Source organism: Neurospora hispaniola (assembly GCF_033458365.1).
Source record: "Neurospora hispaniola strain FGSC 10403 chromosome Unknown B0T23scaffold_1, whole genome shotgun sequence".
Lineage (NCBI taxonomy): Eukaryota > Fungi > Ascomycota > Sordariomycetes > Sordariales > Sordariaceae > Neurospora > Neurospora hispaniola.
This window is the reverse complement of record NW_026944406.1, coordinates 4,649,612-4,666,824: the sequence shown is the minus strand read 5'-3', so window position 1 is coordinate 4,666,824 and position 17,213 is coordinate 4,649,612. Positions and strand designations below refer to the sequence as shown.

Below are 17,213 nucleotides of genomic sequence, written 5' to 3'. Positions count from 1 at the left end.
CTCTCTCACTCACTCTTTGTAGCTGTCGCTGGGGTTTTCAGTTAAAGACTGGCCATCGACCAGAGATCGCATCGCTAGATGCCACCCCGTCCTTCTGCCTTTTTATTCTTTCCCACTTCCCAGGTCTATTCGCCTCCCTGCTATGGGCCAAGTCTATCCACACTAAACGCCCATTTATCCATACCACTCAACTTCCGTCCTCGACAGTCCGGACCGGTGTCTTGGCCAAACTTACCTGCCGACTGTTTGGACAGCTTCTCCTTATGATATCTCTGGGACTCGATACCTGCAGCATACTTGACCATCACGTCCCGCAGTTGTCACCACCATGACTGCCCCCATCAACGCCCCACCTGCTGCGACTGCCAAAGATGCTGCCTCTGCGAGGAAGCGTAGGAGAAGGGCGCCCGCTGGCGGAGCTGCCGACGACTGCTTTACCTGCGCCAAGAGGAATGTCAAGTGCGACCGGAGGAGGCCGTATTGTTCGCAATGTCTCGAAATTGGAAATGAGTGCTCGGGATACAAGACCCAGTTGACTTGGGGTGTCGGTGTTGCCAGTCGAGGCAAGCTTCGAGGCCTGTCGCTACCCATCGCCAAGTCACCACCCGTGAACCCCGGAAAAGGAGTGACGGCATTGAAGTCGCCAACAACGAGGCAACGCACCAGCTCGATCGCATCCGTCAGCCAGTACTCGGAGACAGAGGATCGTGTTAAACGTGAGGAGACAGAGCAGCCGTCGTCTGTGGATCTTCACTCACCTCTTCACTCACCACTGTCTGGTCCGCCTTTTCATCACTTCGATATGTCTCACATGTCCCCCGTGACGGAAGCTCCACCACCCGGCTGGACTCACATCCCGTTTACTTCACCCATGTCTCCTCACGACGGCCCTGGATATCCAGGAAGGAGCATGTCGCTTTCCATGGCATCCCACATGGACTCTATAAGCGAAACCGACTACATGTCTCCCATCGCTCACTCGTTCCCGAGAGACGATGTTTCTTACATCCACAGTCCCCTTCACAGCCCGACCGTTGTCTACGATAGCTATCCCGGCCATGGCTCATCTGTCCAGCATACTCATCCATCCGCTATGATGATCGAGCCTCACAGGCCTCCGACCTCGTGTCCCAGCCTCGGTTACTCGCCCTCAGAGCCTACTGCTAGTCTCCCTTTGCGTGTATCCCCTGTGGACAGCTTAGAAGCCCAGCTGAGTCGCAAGATGGTGCAAGAATGTGATGTCTTCGGTGAGCCACTTTACTTTCGGCGGTCAGGTTGCCCATACTAACGACAGCGCCCTTCAAGTGCCGAGAACGCCATCCGACTTGGAGACGTTTAGTACCAGCGTCCAATCTCACGGCCCGTTCTGGGCACCATCCAATGCAGACGACGAATCACTTTCGCAAAGTGTCCAAGAGCATATTCAGCTACCGTGGCCGACTTCGTTTCCTTCGCAATCGCCCTCCCCGATCCTGCGGGTAAGCCCTGATCTCATCCATAAGATGCCTTTCTTCATGGACTATTACGAGAAAACCATTTGTCCCCGCATGGTCTTTATCGACAACCCCAGCAACCCGTTCAGAGAACACATCTTGCAGCTCGGTACCACTAGCAGGAGCTTGCAGCATGCCATCTGTGCACTCGCCGCATGCAACCTCAGGATTAAGCGACGGCTCAGTCTTGGACAGCACATGCGCGACGTTGGAGAAAAGCGATTGGATGCAAGCCCATTCGACGGTTACTCGGAAACACAGCCAGAGGACCAGTCCCTCTCTGAGGAGTATCAGCACAGGAACCTAGCTGTTCATCTGCTGAATGAGCAGCTTAATGACCCGGAGAAGTCGACTCATGATTCAGTCCTGGCCACCATCCTCATACTTTGCCACTACCGGATGGCTGAGTCCGGCGTCGCCAAGTTTCAAACCCAGTTCGCAGGAGTTAAGAAGATACTAGGGTTACGTCGAATGTCTTCCTATCCTGCATCTAGAGACTCGGCATGGATGGAGGCGCTATTCACATACTTTGATGCTATCACTGCGAGCGTCAACGATCGGGAAGCTCAGCTCAACACATCCTTCTATGGCCTTCTTCCTGACTCGCAACTTCTTCCACCTGGTACGGAAAATCTCGTGGGCTGTGATCGTGAGCTATTCAAGACGATTGTCAAGCTAGGTCGTTTGAACCTGCTTTCTCAGCATCGACCGGTACAAAACCTTCTGGCCAACGCCCAGCGTGCACGCGCCAGCAGCCTATGTGGCACCCCTTCGCCTCTTGGTGGTGGCGGCTTCAAGTCATCCCCGTCTGAGCACCATCACTTGTTCGGAAGCTTCCAGCCGATGAGGTTCGAGGGCAGCGGACTCGGCTCGACCATGGAGGACGACGAAATAACGGGTATAGGTCACACATCCATGGGATACGACGATCACGGCAGCACATTCTGGCGCGAGTGGAAGGACGCGCGCACTGCCCTGCAGAGCTGGGAGTTTGACGCGTCGAGGGTTGTGGCCTCATTGGCGCCAACGTTGTCGCCGCCGCCTACAGGTTCACAAGTGCGCGATCTGGGCTCGTTGAGCGAGGCATTCCGGTATGCGGCGCTTCTATACACGGAACGCCTGGCCAGTCCCAACCTCCCCAGCTCTCATAGTCACTTCCGGGATCTGGTCAGCCAGGTTGTCTACTATGCCACCAGCCTGGAAGCAGGCAGCAGTGCGGAGAAGTTCCTGCTCTGGCCTCTGTTTGTGGCTGGAAGCGAATGTGTCAACGTGTTACAGCAGAACATTGTCCGGTCCAAATGCCGCGATATAATGGCTCGCAGCGGCTACATGAACAACATGGCTGCCTTGGACGTTTTGGAACGCCTGTGGGTAGAGGATGTAAAGGAAAATGGTCCCGGTGCCAAAATGAGGGGCATGATGCGCAGCGGACCATTCAACTGGTCGAGGTGCATTGGGGGACCTGGCGTGGATGTAGAATGGATCATGTTCTGATATTCAAACAGGTGACAGGGGGGTTGGTTGGTTGCTTTGGTTACTGCTGCTATTACTAGGTACTTACTGGTGTTTTGTCCATCTTTTGGGAGCGGGATCTCTCTGTTTTCGGATCATATGTTTGGCTTCGGGTCTGGTCACGGCGCTTAGGCACACACAAAAATTAGCCTTCCTTTACATGTACTACTACTATATGCATATATGACCGGGGATGGATAGGATGACGGGTTGGGAAGCATACGGGGAAGTGGCGGAAAGGGACCGCTCTTTTGCTTTGTGGTTTTGTTCAGCTTCGAATAGGAAGAGAATCGAAGCTGGTTAGGTACCGAGGCATCTAATCTAGTCTTGCCCGTCGAGAGAAATGAACAGACATACTGCTGCACATCAATCCGGACTGAGGTATCTATGGTGGTGGCATGTCGGTTTGGAAAACCGCGTCTTCTCTCGGTTCAGTTCCTTTCCATCTATTTCACCGTTCCTATCCGTCATATCGGTGTTTCCCCCATACATACCTAGGTACCGACATACATTGGAAGGTAGAAGCTACATACATTGCCAAGGTTACCACGGCGGTGGTATCATTGTCGGTACCTCTTGGCTCTTTGCTTGGCTTTGGGGCACCGCGCATGAATGGTAATCAAGAGTAGTTACCGAGAGAGCGCAAGATGGTACTGTAGCTACACAGATAGCTACCTAACTGGGCCTATTGAACAAAACATGGGAGAGGCACGTACCAACGTATGTAGGTAGATGCCCAATGCACCAATCTCATATCTGAATACTACCTGCCTTTAAAGTGCTTTTCTTGGGGGGTCTCGTGCTTTTGGGGGGGTAGGTGCTTGGTATGTTGTAAATGCTAGACTCCAGTCCTGTTGCTGCCGCCGGTACTCATGACTTATAGGGAACTAGTATGGACTTGATGCTGACAACACAACAAAGTGGATGGATGAGGTGCCGTGGGAAGGAGACGATCGTGGTTCTAGAAACCGTGCGTGTGAAAGGCGAATATGCAAGGTGGTGGTGGGTGGACGAATGATACTATGGTGGTGAGGGTGGTGCAAAGGCAGTCAGTCAGTTACAGATTGGCTGTCCAGTACTGACTGCATCGACAAATCCAAGAGAAATTGGTCAAAGGGACACATCAATTAGAAATGAGTTTATGGAAGAAGTGATCATAAGCCTAAGTTCGGCTGGAGGTGATATTGGTTTGAATTTCAAAGGTCTACCATAAATGCCCACTTTCGACGATCATCTGACAGTCAAAGAGCAGAGGAGAAAGATCGTACACTCCCTAACACACTAGCAGTAGAGTCTAGTATGACTTCTCTCGGCCTACAGACGACTGCGCAGCCACTCTCATTCTCGACCCATAGGTATGGCATGGCATAGGTCAAAACGTGACATGTTCCTTAGTCTGACTATGTGTATACAGTAATCCAACTCTAGGACCTCGAGTTGAAATCTTGGATTGATTTAGTAGTCCTCACCGTATTACGTACGTACATCTTCAAAATCCGGGGTAGCGCCTAGCCTAGACCCTTCACGGCATCAGATGCAGTAGGTCGAGAAATCCCCGGAAGACTAAGGAGAGGGGTAAAGAAGAAAGATACTACACTGTAGAAACTACATGGAAACCAAAATCCGAAGAAGTAATAGTTCCACGTTCTGTTGGAGGCTCAAGACATTCTTGAGGAGGGGGAAAGAGGTCGATATGAGCGTGTAAGACGGGTGAATACCTACCTTTGCGCATCCGTTCCGTCTAAAGCCGAATTGCCCCTCCCATCCTTTTCGAGTGGTCGTCGACGGAGATCCATTGTAAATTATGGGATTGAATGGCAATAACAGACAGAGTGATTGAGTTAAGTCCAGAAAGCATCTTGCCCACAGCTTACAGTCTATCTCAAGCATCTTGAAGCAGGGGGCGATGCTAATCAAAAGGTTCCCTTGTCAACTCGTTGCTAGTAAATATTCTAGAACACCTACATACATGAACATCAATAACTCGTGTGTCCAAGTAGTACATATGTACTGAGAAGTATACCTCCTCGCCGCTACCACTCCCACATCCCGCTCGACATGTATCCAACTCCCCCCTCATTTCGACAAAACCTCATGGCTAAGTCTGCGCCTAGACTTAACAGGAAGGTGACTATTTCAAGCAAGTGTTCCTCCTCATCAAAATTTGAATATCTCCATGTTGCATTGAGGTTGGATGGGGTTGAAGAAGGAGGGGGGGTGTTAAGATGTTGAGTTCTGCTGCGAACTATGGGCTGGGCGTTTAAAGAGAGAGGAGTTGGGGAAGAAAAAGCAAGACCTCGGTCGCTGTTTAGCACTAGGTACTTGTATAGGCAAACGCCTAGAAAACCATGAAAGACAATTGGCTGGCCACTACAGTACACTTATGTATGTATGTCGAACGGCTTCCCGTTTTGCGCAGTGTTCCTCCGGGCTCTGAGGGGCATTGGCCGGCATGTAGCAGGATGATGACCGAAGCACTTGAAATGAACATGTCAACAGTTAGGTCGCCTACTACCGAATGTCTTTGGAAGTACAAGGCTGTCATTTGAAGGCAGGTTGGATGTGAATCAAAAAGAAATGAAATCTCAGGTATGACCCGCGTGCCTGCGTCGAATGGATAGTGGCGGAGGCCATGGAGGGTGTTTTGGGGATGGGATGGGACGGGAATTAAGTTGCCCTCCCGGAAAACTTGCAAAGTGCGTAGGTACTGTAGTTATTCAGCAATGATTATGAGTCTTTTCATACCTCCAATGGGTAATGATCATGGTGGCAATGGTGAGGTGGTGACTGGCGCGGCCGCTGGCGCCTCACCAGTTGCGAGCAGAACAAGAAGCCGCGGCTGTGATGGCTGTGAAAGTTAGAGTCCAATTCCGAGGGAATGTTCGTTAGGTAAGTTGCCATCATCACTCTTGGGAGAAGAATTGTTGATGAACGAGCTGGTGACGGCGATAAAGGCAAGCAAGATAGATACAAGAGGATTAGAGATTAGAGACGGAACCTGAGGAAGCGGTATTTATGTACGTGCTTACATACGATACACCACTTACACCAGGTACACACTCGGGGACTGTATCTTTATTACGGCCCTCTTGCCAGCTGGCGACTGGACTGAGGGAACGTACCAAGTAGGTAGCGGACAACCTGGAAGTTCGATAAGGGACGACAGCCCCACTATAATTCTCTTATCAGACAGGAGCCATTGCAGTTCCAGTTCAATCGAGTTCTCTGGGGTGGTTTCCCCCGAAATTTTGGTCAACTTCCGCCCTCGTTGTCGTTGTCGCCGTCATCGTTCTTTGCTGGTTTACTCCCGTTTCGCCTTCTTCTTCCCAGCATCTTTTGGCAGTCGAACTCCTGTCCTTTCAGCAGCACCACATAGTACCTATCCCCCGAAAACCACAGCAACAATGGGCAGAGAACTCCAGAAGCGCAAGAAGCGCTCGTCTCGCGCCAAGGTCCAGACGCATACCATCAAGAAGAAGCACTTGAACCCCCAGGGCAGCGGTATCGTTGCCAAGGCCTGGTTAGTACCTTTCTCTTCTTTTTCCCGCCAGATATTCGAGGAGATTCAGTACTGACATGCAAAAATTGATGTACTACAGGAACAAGAAGGAAACCCTCTCACAAAACTACTCCCGCTTCGGTCTCGTCGCCAAGCTCGGCACCGCCGCCGGCGGCATGGCCAAGAAGTCCGCCGCCGCCAACTACGCCGGCATCACCAAGGATGATCCTTTGGCCGTCAAGTCGGCCGATCGCGGCCTGCTCGAGGTCCGCGAGGTCAAAGTCGAGCGTGACGCCTCGGGCAAGATCGTCAAGGTCCTGCGCTCGGACAACCCGCTCAACGACCCGCTCAACGAGATCGAGTCCGACTCCGAATCCGAGGAACCCAAGCCCAAGAACCCAACCCACGATATCGAATGGCACGGCATCAGCGACGACCGCCAGGAGATGATTGCCCAGAGCAGTCGGCCCGAGGTGGTCCGGATGCTCGAGGAGGAGGCGTCGCGCCCTGTGGAGAAGACGGTGCGCTACCAGAGCGACCGCGAGCTAGAATGGCTGCAGCGGCTAGTGGCTAAGCACGGCGACGATGTAGCTGCCATGGTGCGCGACATCAAGTTAAACCCGATGCAGCAGACCAAGGGCGACATTACCAAGCGGTTGAAGAAGGCTGGCTTGTTGCAGTAAAGAAACGGACGAAGGAACGAGGGAAGGGAACAAGGGGACAAATTGCATGCGCGAGTGTGATGTGAACTTCATCATCACTGAAATGCGACTGCTCTTTGAAAGGGGATGTTCGTGGGATCACCGGTGAGCTCGGTGTGTGATTTGAAGATGAGGGTAGAGATGTGGGAGCCTGGCGACAAATGCCCGGACCCATGTCCAGTCTCATCCTGTAAGCTGGGCTACGAGAGTCGGCGGGAGGGAGAAAGAGCGACCCAACACGGCTGATCCTTCAGCCGAGATGGTTCTGCTCGATAGGTCTCGAAAGAAGAGAGGAACGGATCTTGTCTTTCTCTCTTTCTCCCTCTCTCTCAGACTGGTGCAATGCCAGTTGGACTCCCCGCTGTCGCCTCGTCATACTTCGCTTCAGGGGGCGACCCTCCTGTGGATTGGGGAACTGGCAAAGAAACAGGCGACGGAGCTACTTCGGCTCACGCTCCCTTGCTCAACGGTAATGAGCAAAAGCAAAACGGATGATGGGACGGGGACCAGGATTTCTTGTGCAGCATACATACTATTCATTAAGGCCACGGGCGTTTTAGGCGTTTCTCAAAGTACATGAAAAGAATTAGGGCCATTGAGCCATGCACATATATCGTATCATATATTGTATGCCACCTAGAGTCATGTTCTACGTAGATCTCCACAAATATGAGAGGGTTTAAAAAGAATGACACAGATACAAAGCATTCCACGAAGCCGATATGAGAGCTTTGCGATTCATTGTTGATGCACGAAGGTATCTCTCTCGTTTCTATGCATGATAAACCAACAAGGACCTGTGACGCCTCGCCAACGACACCCCATAAAGCAAAGCCTACACACATACATACACAAGAAAAAGCCCAAAATGTTTCGTCTAGTGCCAGCCAGCCCCCATAACAAAAAAAGAAAGCAGGTAGCCAAGACACTTTGTACATGACCTAAGCATGCTGCAGCGTATAGCTACCCGGTATTTCATCCGCTTCCAGATCCAAAGTCGATCAGTCCAGCTCATCCATATTCCTTGACTTCAATTCTCGACCATTCCTTTTTTTTTTTTTTAATCCCCTTCTTACACATTCCCCCGTTCGATTCCTACTCGGCCGTAGGGCGCAGTGGGAAACCTTGCCGATGGCTCATCCTCGTAGTCCCCATCATGCACACTAGGGGGCGCGTACCTGCTGCCGCCGCCGACGGAGGATTGATAATCGTTATCGTTGTCAAACGGGTTATCCTGTCTGAACGGGTTCTCGGACGGCGCCACCGAGCTAGCGCCGTACCGACTGGTTTGGCTTCCCAGGTAGCTCGGCGTCACGCCGCGGTTGTATGGATCAGCAGATAAATCGGTCAAGGGTGTGGCGCCGCGGTATGGGTCGGGCGTGCGGGCCGTATTCATGCTCAGAGGGGTATGGCCGCGGTACGGGTCGGGGGTCATGTTGCTCAGGGGCGTGTGGCCGCGGTACGGGTCGACCGAGAGGCTGCTAGCCGTCGGGGCGCCGTAGGGGTCTGAGTAGTCGGAGCGTCCGCCGCCGCCAACCTGGCCGCCGAGGTGCGTGTTGGTGTCGTCGTAGTCGGAGTGGCCGCCGATGCCGCCGCCAATCTGGCTGTGCTCGTCGTCCCGGTCGTTCATGTTGACGGGCGCGTAGGCTTCTTCGTCGTGTGGGGCGAGCGAAAAGGCAGCCTTGTCGGGGTCGATGTTCTGGGTGCGGGCGTGCAGGTTTTCATAACCGGGGAGGCGGTTGTTCCACTTGTAGTACATGAGGGTGTAGATGCTCAGGAACGTGGTGACACAGAAGAAGAGGCTGAATATCAGAAAGACTTGTTAGTGAGGGGCTCGAGGGGAGGGGATTCTTTGCGCTGGTGGGACATACAAAACAAAGAAGCCAAGACCGACGATGGCCTTGCTAATGCCGCATACAGACATGCAAGATCCAGCAGTGTTGAATGCAGCCTGGGTGGAAAAGGCAGAAAGCCAGATGATGGCGAACGCAGCGTCAACGGCGACCATGGCATGCGGCTGCGCAAGCTTGCGTGTCCGAGGAAATCGCGGGGCCATGCCTAGGTAGATCCAGGCCGGTATCGAAATGAAGAACTGTAGTTCGGCATCGTCAGTCTATGATTCTCCTCTATAGGAAAGACGTAAGTGGGACGTACCACTGCGAAGGTCCAGCCATTTTGGCCGTTGATGGGCACATCATCAGCTTTGAAAACGGCAATCTCCAAACACCATACTACGAATGCCAGAACGATCTGGGCAACGTGAAAGATCAATTTAAAGAGAGGGATCTTCTCCGGGTCGAGCTCCCAAGCTTGCCAGCCCATTGTTGCCAATCTGTGATGACGAGTCGGGGCGTGTTGATATGTCCTGGTTGTTTGTTTCAGCTGGCGACACCGCGGTGTGGCGCTGAGAGGGGGTTGGTTGGTTCCTCGATGGAACAACGGTCGTCGAAATAAGCTTCTTGAGACTCGGTGCGCCTAGGCTTCTGCTAGGCGGGTTTCGAAGTTGGGATGACAGTCGGCAGGTACGTAGCCCTGGGTAGGGTAGGGTTGGAAGTAGGGCAACGTGCGACAGCCTCGTGATAGAGCAAAACCGAAGTGCTTGTCGACGACAGTACAGACTGTTGGAAGTCGGATGGAACAGGTCAAGTCAGAAACAAAACAGTAGCCGATAGTCTGAAGGGTGGGAAAGCTATCAGCTCGGCTTGTCGAATGGAAGTAAGAGGGAGGTTGGCGATGGTCAAGGTCAAGGTTGTGCAAGACGTTTGTGGTTTGAGAGCGGCGGCGTCTTCGTCTGAATCTTGTCTTGTCGCAAGTCAAAACCCCCAGAAGGAAAGTGGGTGCACTTGGAGGAGGGACTGGACCCGAATGACGGAGGCGCAGCCCGAACCCGGGGACATGGCGGCCCTCGTCCCCACCCTGGCACTGGCCCAGCCACCGCGAAAACTGCGGAGTGCCCTTTGCCGGCCACCTAGCTTCCAAGACACTGATCATGGACCGACCATATGTATGCGTGGTGTACGTACATACCTAATATTGGTTGTACACTACACAGGGCAGACTGACAGCAAAAAGGAAAATCGGCGGCTGAATGATTTATGTCGAGGTATTTCCTATATTCCAGACGCCAAGGGCCCCACGCCCTGATATTCAGGTTCGCGCTGGGTGCCCCACTGATCTCCCCGTCCATTTCAGCTATCCAAGCTTCCATGATGAAGCTACCAACCCGGCTCGGATGAATACATACCTATGTAGCAGCATTTGTGACTGGAGAGCCTTAGGAAAGCCATTGTGAGGCTGCTCATGCGTGGCTGTGTGGCTCCAACCCCATCAGCTGCCTGCTCCTCACCGAGCAACCTTTTGCGACTGTCTTGGCTGTCTCGGGGTGGCCTTGTCAAAGGTTTCTTCCCGATTCGGCAAAACGTCAACAATGGCGGACAGCCCATTGCTATCTAAATACATGACTGCAATCTGGGCGAGTCGAGATTATCGGTCATGCTCAATGCTCCGTATGTTAAGCACCTCTTGTAGGCAAAAAGACCCAAAAGAAACAAGATGAGAAAAAAAAGAGCCTTTTTTTTTTCAAAGATAATCATGTCTATATTTCCCATTGGGTATCCCTGAATGCACGAAACATACCAAGCAAGTAAGCAGCAGCAACAACCGAACTTCCGCGACCCATATCCCATCCCTTCCATCTTTCCCCCATCAACGATCATGATAATCAAAACCTCAACTGACTAACCCTCGCGCTCGTCCTCCTCGCCCCAGGACTCGGGCTAACCGCCCTACTGCCCCTTGCACTCCCCGCTCTACTTGCCCCCCTACTCCCCGCCACGCTCGCGCTCGGACTCGTCATCATATAACTCTGATCAATCTTCCAGATCCAATCCATCTTGTCCTTCTCACTTCTCGCCGCAAACAGCCACGTGTTGTCCGTCCCATATATGGCAAACACGCCAGCCTGCAGCCGCTCGCTCAGGCGGGAAAGACCACCACCTTGCTGAAGAGATGGTCCTGACGATGACAAGGGTCCATTGTTGTTGTTGTTGTTGTTGCTGGTGATGGTGGTGGTGGCAAGCGTGCCTGTGGATGACGCCGGGGAACTTGTGTTGCTGCGGAGGGAAACGGCTGATGTTCTACTGCCGCCGCTTGCTAGCCTGCTGTGGCTGCTCCTGGCCCCTGCCGCCGTCATCGGGTTGGGCGAAGGAAGTGGGCTGAAGGTGGGCCACAAGGAGGAAATGAGGAGGGCGGAGGGGGAGCGGCGTTGTTGAGGTGTGCCAACGTTACTGTTGGATACCCTGCCTCCCGAACCGCCCGAACCACCGCTCATGATGGTGTCTAAAAGCCCACTTGGGCGACCGTTAGCGGCTCTGTTATTGTTGTCCATGTTTCCGTTCAGGTTGTCTAGTAGTCCGTAACCATCATCGGATCCCCCGAAGCCTCCGCTGCCCCCCGTGCCGTAGTCATCGTTTAGCAAACCTAATATCCCGGGTTGGCTATCGACGCGCGAGTTCCTTAAACTGACGATCCCGACCTCCTCTCCGTCTGCCACGCTGTGAATATGGAGATATGGCCTCCTCAGTTCAACGAACCGTTTATTCCACTTGGTCGAATCACTGTTGGGGACAAGGAGGTAGCCGCCCTTGAGGACGGTGGGGTTCTTGGGCACGCGGATGACCGAGGCCACAAACTCCAGGGTCGACTTCTGATCAGAAGTGGAGTCGGCGCAGCCATCAGTGGGCGGGTCAGTGTTAACAGGGCTGAGGATCTTGACTGTTGGGTCTGGGTAGCGTTGCCAGAGTTTAAGGCAGCGATTCAGCAGGTACGTTTGAGCGTCCGTGTATTCCGGAGGAGGTTTGTTTGAGTCGGCGGCGTCCGGCGTGGGTTGATTGGGTTCTGCACTATTGGTTTGCTCCTCTTGCTCGGTTTCAGCACTTGGTGCAACTTCATCCTCTGGAGACGGTCCTTCTTGGGGCGTCGGCAACTCAGGCACCTCTGGCGGGTCGTCTTGCAGTAGCTCAGCAATAGAGTCAGTCTCGCTATTTATTTTAGGTGGTGGCAGATCAGAGTCGTCCCCTGTGTCATCTACTCCATTTGACAGGTCATTTGCATCACCAAACCCAAGCTTTTTCAGGCGCCCTTGCACCGCCGTAAGCTCCGTCATCATCCTCTTCTTCTTCCGCGCGCTGATGTAGTCTGCCACGAGTGACACGCCCCTCGGTGTCCAAGTCCCAAGGTTCTCTTCGCCTTTGACATAGTCATGCTGGCTACTCATTCGCCATAGGTCACCGACGCGTTTGACGGGCGCCGGACGCATCTGGACCGTGAAAATGCCCGTGGAAGAATAGACAATGCGGATATTCTGCCATAGCGAGGAGAACATGGACGTCTGGCGAACAAAGTTGCGAGAAACGATCTGGACGGCAACCGGAAGAGAGAACTTGATCGGCTCAGCGAGCTTCTCCGAGTTGATCTCCCAGGACACTGTCATTTGCACGCGGTATTTTTCTGACGTAATACGGTCGAGCAACAACGAGTTATGAAGACTAGAATCCCACTGTCCGATCAGGGTGACACTCCGGGTTCCATTAGCGTTTACCCGGAAAGTAGGCTCAGTAACGAGGCGAAGGGGCAGAGGAGGGCTGGCTGAGCCCATGTCGGGTGTCTTGCCTGCGCTATCCAGGAGTGCAATCTTGCCGATGCGCAAAGATGTCGCATCGTTCCATGGTAGAGCATCGCCCGAGCTATGCGTGACGGTGATGGCGACTCGTCTTTGCAGCCCTTGATGAAGTTGAAACGTGCCGTTGTCAAGTTCACTTGTTTGCGTAACCTCGACGGGCACATAATCGCCCTCCTCGTTCAGTTCCATTATCTGTACCCGTGCAAGCAAGTCGTGCTTTTCCTCAGTGTAGAAGTGGGATTCGTTGATTCTTGCACCCTTGGGCTTGCTATGGGACGTCGGTACCGCATCGCGCATGTCATCCCAGCTGAGCAGCTTGTCAAGATGCATAGCTGAAACCTGGGCGAAAATCGCCACTCTCAACGACGTGTCTTGAGACGCAAACAGCGGAATGCTCATGCTATGAACGCTCTCGAACCGAATGGGCCCCTCGTCAAAGTCCCTGATCATCTGGGTGGTGGTAATCCCGTCCTCCTCAGAAATACCAGGGATGAAGAGCTGGGCGTGCACCTCGGTGCCTTCGCGTTCAGCGAATCCGATCATCTCGTGCATCACCACGTTGAACTTGAGCGTATTGGTCGGTGCCCTCGCACTGGAAGGTTCTAATGCGAGCTTGATCATGCCAATGGCGTGGGATGTGTGCGGGGATGTCACGTCGAGGGTGAAGTCCTGTACCCGGCTCTCAAAGACGGTCTTTAACGGCACATCGACTTCGCCTACCAGTGTGTATTGCGGCATACACGTCTCCACGAAGGGGTTATCGAGGCTCAAGTGTTGCGCGTATTCGGGTTGATCCAAATACTGGAACATCTGCCGCATCTGCCTCACCCGATCGTGGAGTTTCTCTATGCTCCAAAGGTGGACAACGCTGTGCTTGTAGTCAATGACGCGAATGCCGACGCACGGCTTCAGTGCTGTTTCGAGAGCAATATCGTCTCCTTCACCAGTCAGCCCATTAAGCACCATGTCGTACGATGAGCAAAGAAGATGGCCGACGTCTACAATCGTAAATTGGAAGACGACGCTCTCATTAAGCTCATGACTCATGACTTGTGCCTCCTTGAGAGTGGCAGCATGTTGCAGTACCGCCTCGGCCATGAGGACGTAACGTCGACTCCTCCATTTCTTGACCACCGCCTTCGCGCGCTCAATCTCGTCTGCAGAGAGCTTCGGGTTGGCTTTCGGCCGCTTGAGCGGATCCAACTTCTCGATCTTGTCCTCGAACTGACGTCTCTGCATCTCCAGCTGTTTCTGCATGTCGACCTTGAGCTGCATCAGCGTTTCCTCCATTCTGGCCTTCTCCTTCTTGATCTCCTCCACCTCCACGTTCGCTGCCTCAGCCGTCTTCAGCTGGTCCTTGTACTCCTCCTTCTGCTTGTCGAGTTGGCTCTGCATCACGTCTCGAATTTGACCCAGCTTCTCCTCCGTCTCTCCTTGTTTGGGCGTCGATGGCATGGTTAGAGCGGTGTCCAGAGAGAAGTTGTCGAGAGTGCCGGTGGACAAGTACTTTTCCCTTGTCGGATACGACGCCATGGACTCCATATCTTCATCCCCTTCACGAACATTCACTCTCTCAGCTCGTGCTCGCTGGACATCCTCAAAAAGCGCATTCAGTTCTTCATCTGTCAGTTTGGCAAAGTTTTGATCTGTTCCAAGGATGGCCCCTGCCGCTTCCCTTCGCGCAAAGGACCAATCTGACTCTTTTGTGTTTCTTGAAAACGGCGCGGGTGAATCTGGACGGCTGCTGTCGCCTTCAGACACTGCCGTGCTAAGGCTTTGGTGATGGTTGTGGCTGGGACTTAGGTTTGGTGATTTGTCCAAGGCCTGCAATTGATTTGCGGTGAGGGATTGCCTCAGTAGGCTTTGTTGCTCGGCGCGCTCTGCTCGTTCGGCTTTCGCTTCAAGAGGATGGTTGAATCTGAAAATATGGAAGTCGCCCAGTATGATGCGGTATCCAGAGTGTAATCGTGTCGGCTCCGTCACTCGTTTGCCGTTCACCATGACAGCCGCGCCCTCCTTTGGGATAACAGTCACTGTTCCATCAGCCGCATTTTCAAAGACACAGTGTTCGTGGAGGATCCGCGACCCATTGAGGCGAATATTCGCTTGGTGCTCCGCGTTTGACTCGACGTTGCCAACACTTGTTGAGCCTGGTTTCAGGTTATACACCAAACACTCTGCTAATAGCGGATCGTCCGAAAGATTGACCAAATGGGGCATCTTCTTGGGGGTTGACATGCCGATAAAGCCCTTTTCGATGCTGATGCCCAATTCTTCCAGCGCAGCTTCGCGTTCCTTGTGGATTTCTTCGGTTTTTTGCAGCTTCTGCTCCCAGGTCTGATTCAGATCCTGCAGAAGCTTCTCGGACTGATTCAACTGCTCTGCAATCTCGGCCTTGGAGACCTTCTTGACGGTGCCGTCCGGCGTTGTGATGCTGACAATCTGCTTCTCCAATGGCGTTCCCTCTGCGTAAACCTCCTCTCCCGGAACATGAGTGTCACCGACGACTCCGCCATTGCCCAATTTGCTTCTCAGTTGAGCCAATTCTTCCTTCAGTTCGCGGATCATGCGGGCATTGGCGTCCTCATTCACAACAGCGTGGTTCTTGATTCTCTTGGCCGAATCAGCATAACGGAGTGTACTAAGCGTCTCGTCGTAGTTGATATCGGCTGGACTGATGGCCGCTATCATCGCCGTCATACTGTTACCGCCTAACGAATCCTTCAACAACCAGGTGAGGACACTGTCACGATATGGTACCTGGCCGGCCGCGGATCCTTTCTTCTTTTTCCCGGTGGACAGGTCTGCTAGGGCTGCGATGACGCGCCCAAGCGTCGACAAGGACCGGTTGATTTCGGCACCTTCTTTGAGACGGGCGCCGGTGGCTCCAGTAGACGTTGCTCTTTCCGAACCTGCCAAATCCACCAGGCTGATCTTGGCTGCCTTTTCCATTTCCATTTTCGTTTCGGGATCAAACCGTTTTTGGGTCAACATGAGGGTAAATACAGCGTGACTTCTACTGGAGGTTTCGTTCATGTTGGTGGCCGCAACCGTTCTAGCCTTGTTTCCCTCGTCCATCAAGTGTTCGATCTCTTGGAAACTTCCCACGACAAGCTTCGCCAAGTCTTCAACGTAAGGACCCGTTGACGGATGTTCTCGGACCTTGAGATTGCCTTTGTTCGCCGGATTGAGCAGATCGCGTACACGTTCGTTGTAAATTTCGAGGTAGGAGACTTCCACCGTACAGCGCAGGTTTTTGTCTTGTTGCATGTCGTTTATCCGCTTAAACATATCCTGGCAGATCATGGGGATGATACCGGCATCCTTGCCATATCCCATCATCGAGTAGGACTTGCCGGAACCGGTTTGACCGTAGGCAAAGATACAGTTGTTGTAGCCCTGGAAGGCATTGTCGAGCAGCGGTTTGCCCAGGTCCTCGTGTAGCTGATCTTGTCCAGCGTAGTTGGGCGCGTTCTTGTCGAAGGACCAGTATGACCTGTCGAAAGCGAAGATTTTCTGGCCTTGGTCTTTACCACCCTTGACTACAGCATCAGGCGGAGGGGTGAGAACCGTCTGGTTGTCTCTCATCTCGACGATACATTGTGCGCCGCGATCGTGTTCTGGAATCGGGTAGTCGCATCATCAGTGTCTGTCCGCATGACGTAGGGACGAGCGCGTTCCATGGGTTTCCCTTTTTCTCTTTTTTCTTTTTTTTTTAAGGTTCGCTCTTCAGCGGCGGCAACAGAGCTTTCGGATATATAAACTCACTCACCTCTAGCGTTGAAGGGACGGCATCTGACCACGACCTTGATGTTTCCTCCACCCCCCATGGGGGCCATGCCTGGAGCCATGGTGGCGCGATATAGCTCTAACGGTCTCGCGCCGTGTCGCAGTGCTGTATATATGTATCGGCTGACCACACGAGTGACCAAGGAGCTGTCGAAACCGTCCGCGACTCCTCTAGATTGGGCGTGTCTAAACAGTCGAACTTATCCGGACGCGATCACAGCCTCCGAACGTCCCAACATTTGTTTTCCAGATCTAGCCGCACGACAACGTCACTCATTCTACCATGCGCCAAGGGGATTCTGCGGAAGGGCTAAGGCCAGCTCGGTTTCTAGGAGAGATAGTCGAGATGTTGGTGGCTTGCTGGCGTATTTTGTTGCTTTACCCCACCCACGGTCACCTGTCGCCTGGCCGACGGTAATCGCTGCAAGTGGGCGGGTGACGACGCACGGGGGAGAACGACTGGAGATATGTATGGGGCCGTGGGAGGGTGAAGAGCGCGTGAGGAGTCCGAGATGGTCGCCGTTGTTGTGGCAGCCGCC

The 17,213-nt window shown here is 53.2% G+C and overlaps 4 protein-coding genes across 4 annotated transcripts; 2 read left to right on the top strand and 2 right to left on the bottom strand.

The window, feature by feature from the left end:
* Positions 1-328: 328 nt before the first annotated feature.
* Positions 329-2,987, top strand: B0T23DRAFT_425320 (fungal-specific transcription factor domain-containing protein; the record flags this gene model as incomplete). The annotated part of the gene is made up of 2 exons (XM_062839907.1): positions 329-1,247; positions 1,306-2,987. 2 exons carry the CDS (start codon positions 329-331, stop codon positions 2,985-2,987), a joined length of 2,601 nt encoding a protein of 866 aa, XP_062697546.1.
* A 3,422-nt stretch (positions 2,988-6,409) lies between these two features.
* Positions 6,410-7,187, top strand: B0T23DRAFT_401421 (ribosome biogenesis protein Nop16; the record flags this gene model as incomplete). The annotated part of the gene is made up of 2 exons (XM_062838587.1): positions 6,410-6,525; positions 6,605-7,187. 2 exons carry the CDS (start codon positions 6,410-6,412, stop codon positions 7,185-7,187), a joined length of 699 nt encoding a protein of 232 aa, XP_062697545.1.
* A 1,024-nt stretch (positions 7,188-8,211) lies between these two features.
* Positions 8,212-9,796, bottom strand: B0T23DRAFT_29338 (uncharacterized protein). The gene is made up of 3 exons (XM_062834278.1): positions 9,360-9,796; positions 9,077-9,297; positions 8,212-9,007 (listed from the first exon to the last, which is right to left on the bottom strand). Exons 1-3 carry the CDS (start codon positions 9,525-9,527, stop codon positions 8,278-8,280), a joined length of 1,119 nt encoding a protein of 372 aa, XP_062697544.1. The 5' UTR covers positions 9,528-9,796; the 3' UTR covers positions 8,212-8,277.
* Positions 9,797-10,926: 1,130 nt separating this feature from the next.
* On the bottom strand, positions 10,927-16,736 carry B0T23DRAFT_306568 (uncharacterized protein; the record flags this gene model as incomplete). The annotated part of the gene is made up of 2 exons (XM_062834386.1): positions 10,927-16,505; positions 16,658-16,736. 2 exons carry the CDS (start codon positions 16,734-16,736, stop codon positions 10,927-10,929), a joined length of 5,658 nt encoding a protein of 1,885 aa, XP_062697543.1.
* Positions 16,737-17,213: the final 477 nt, after the last annotated feature.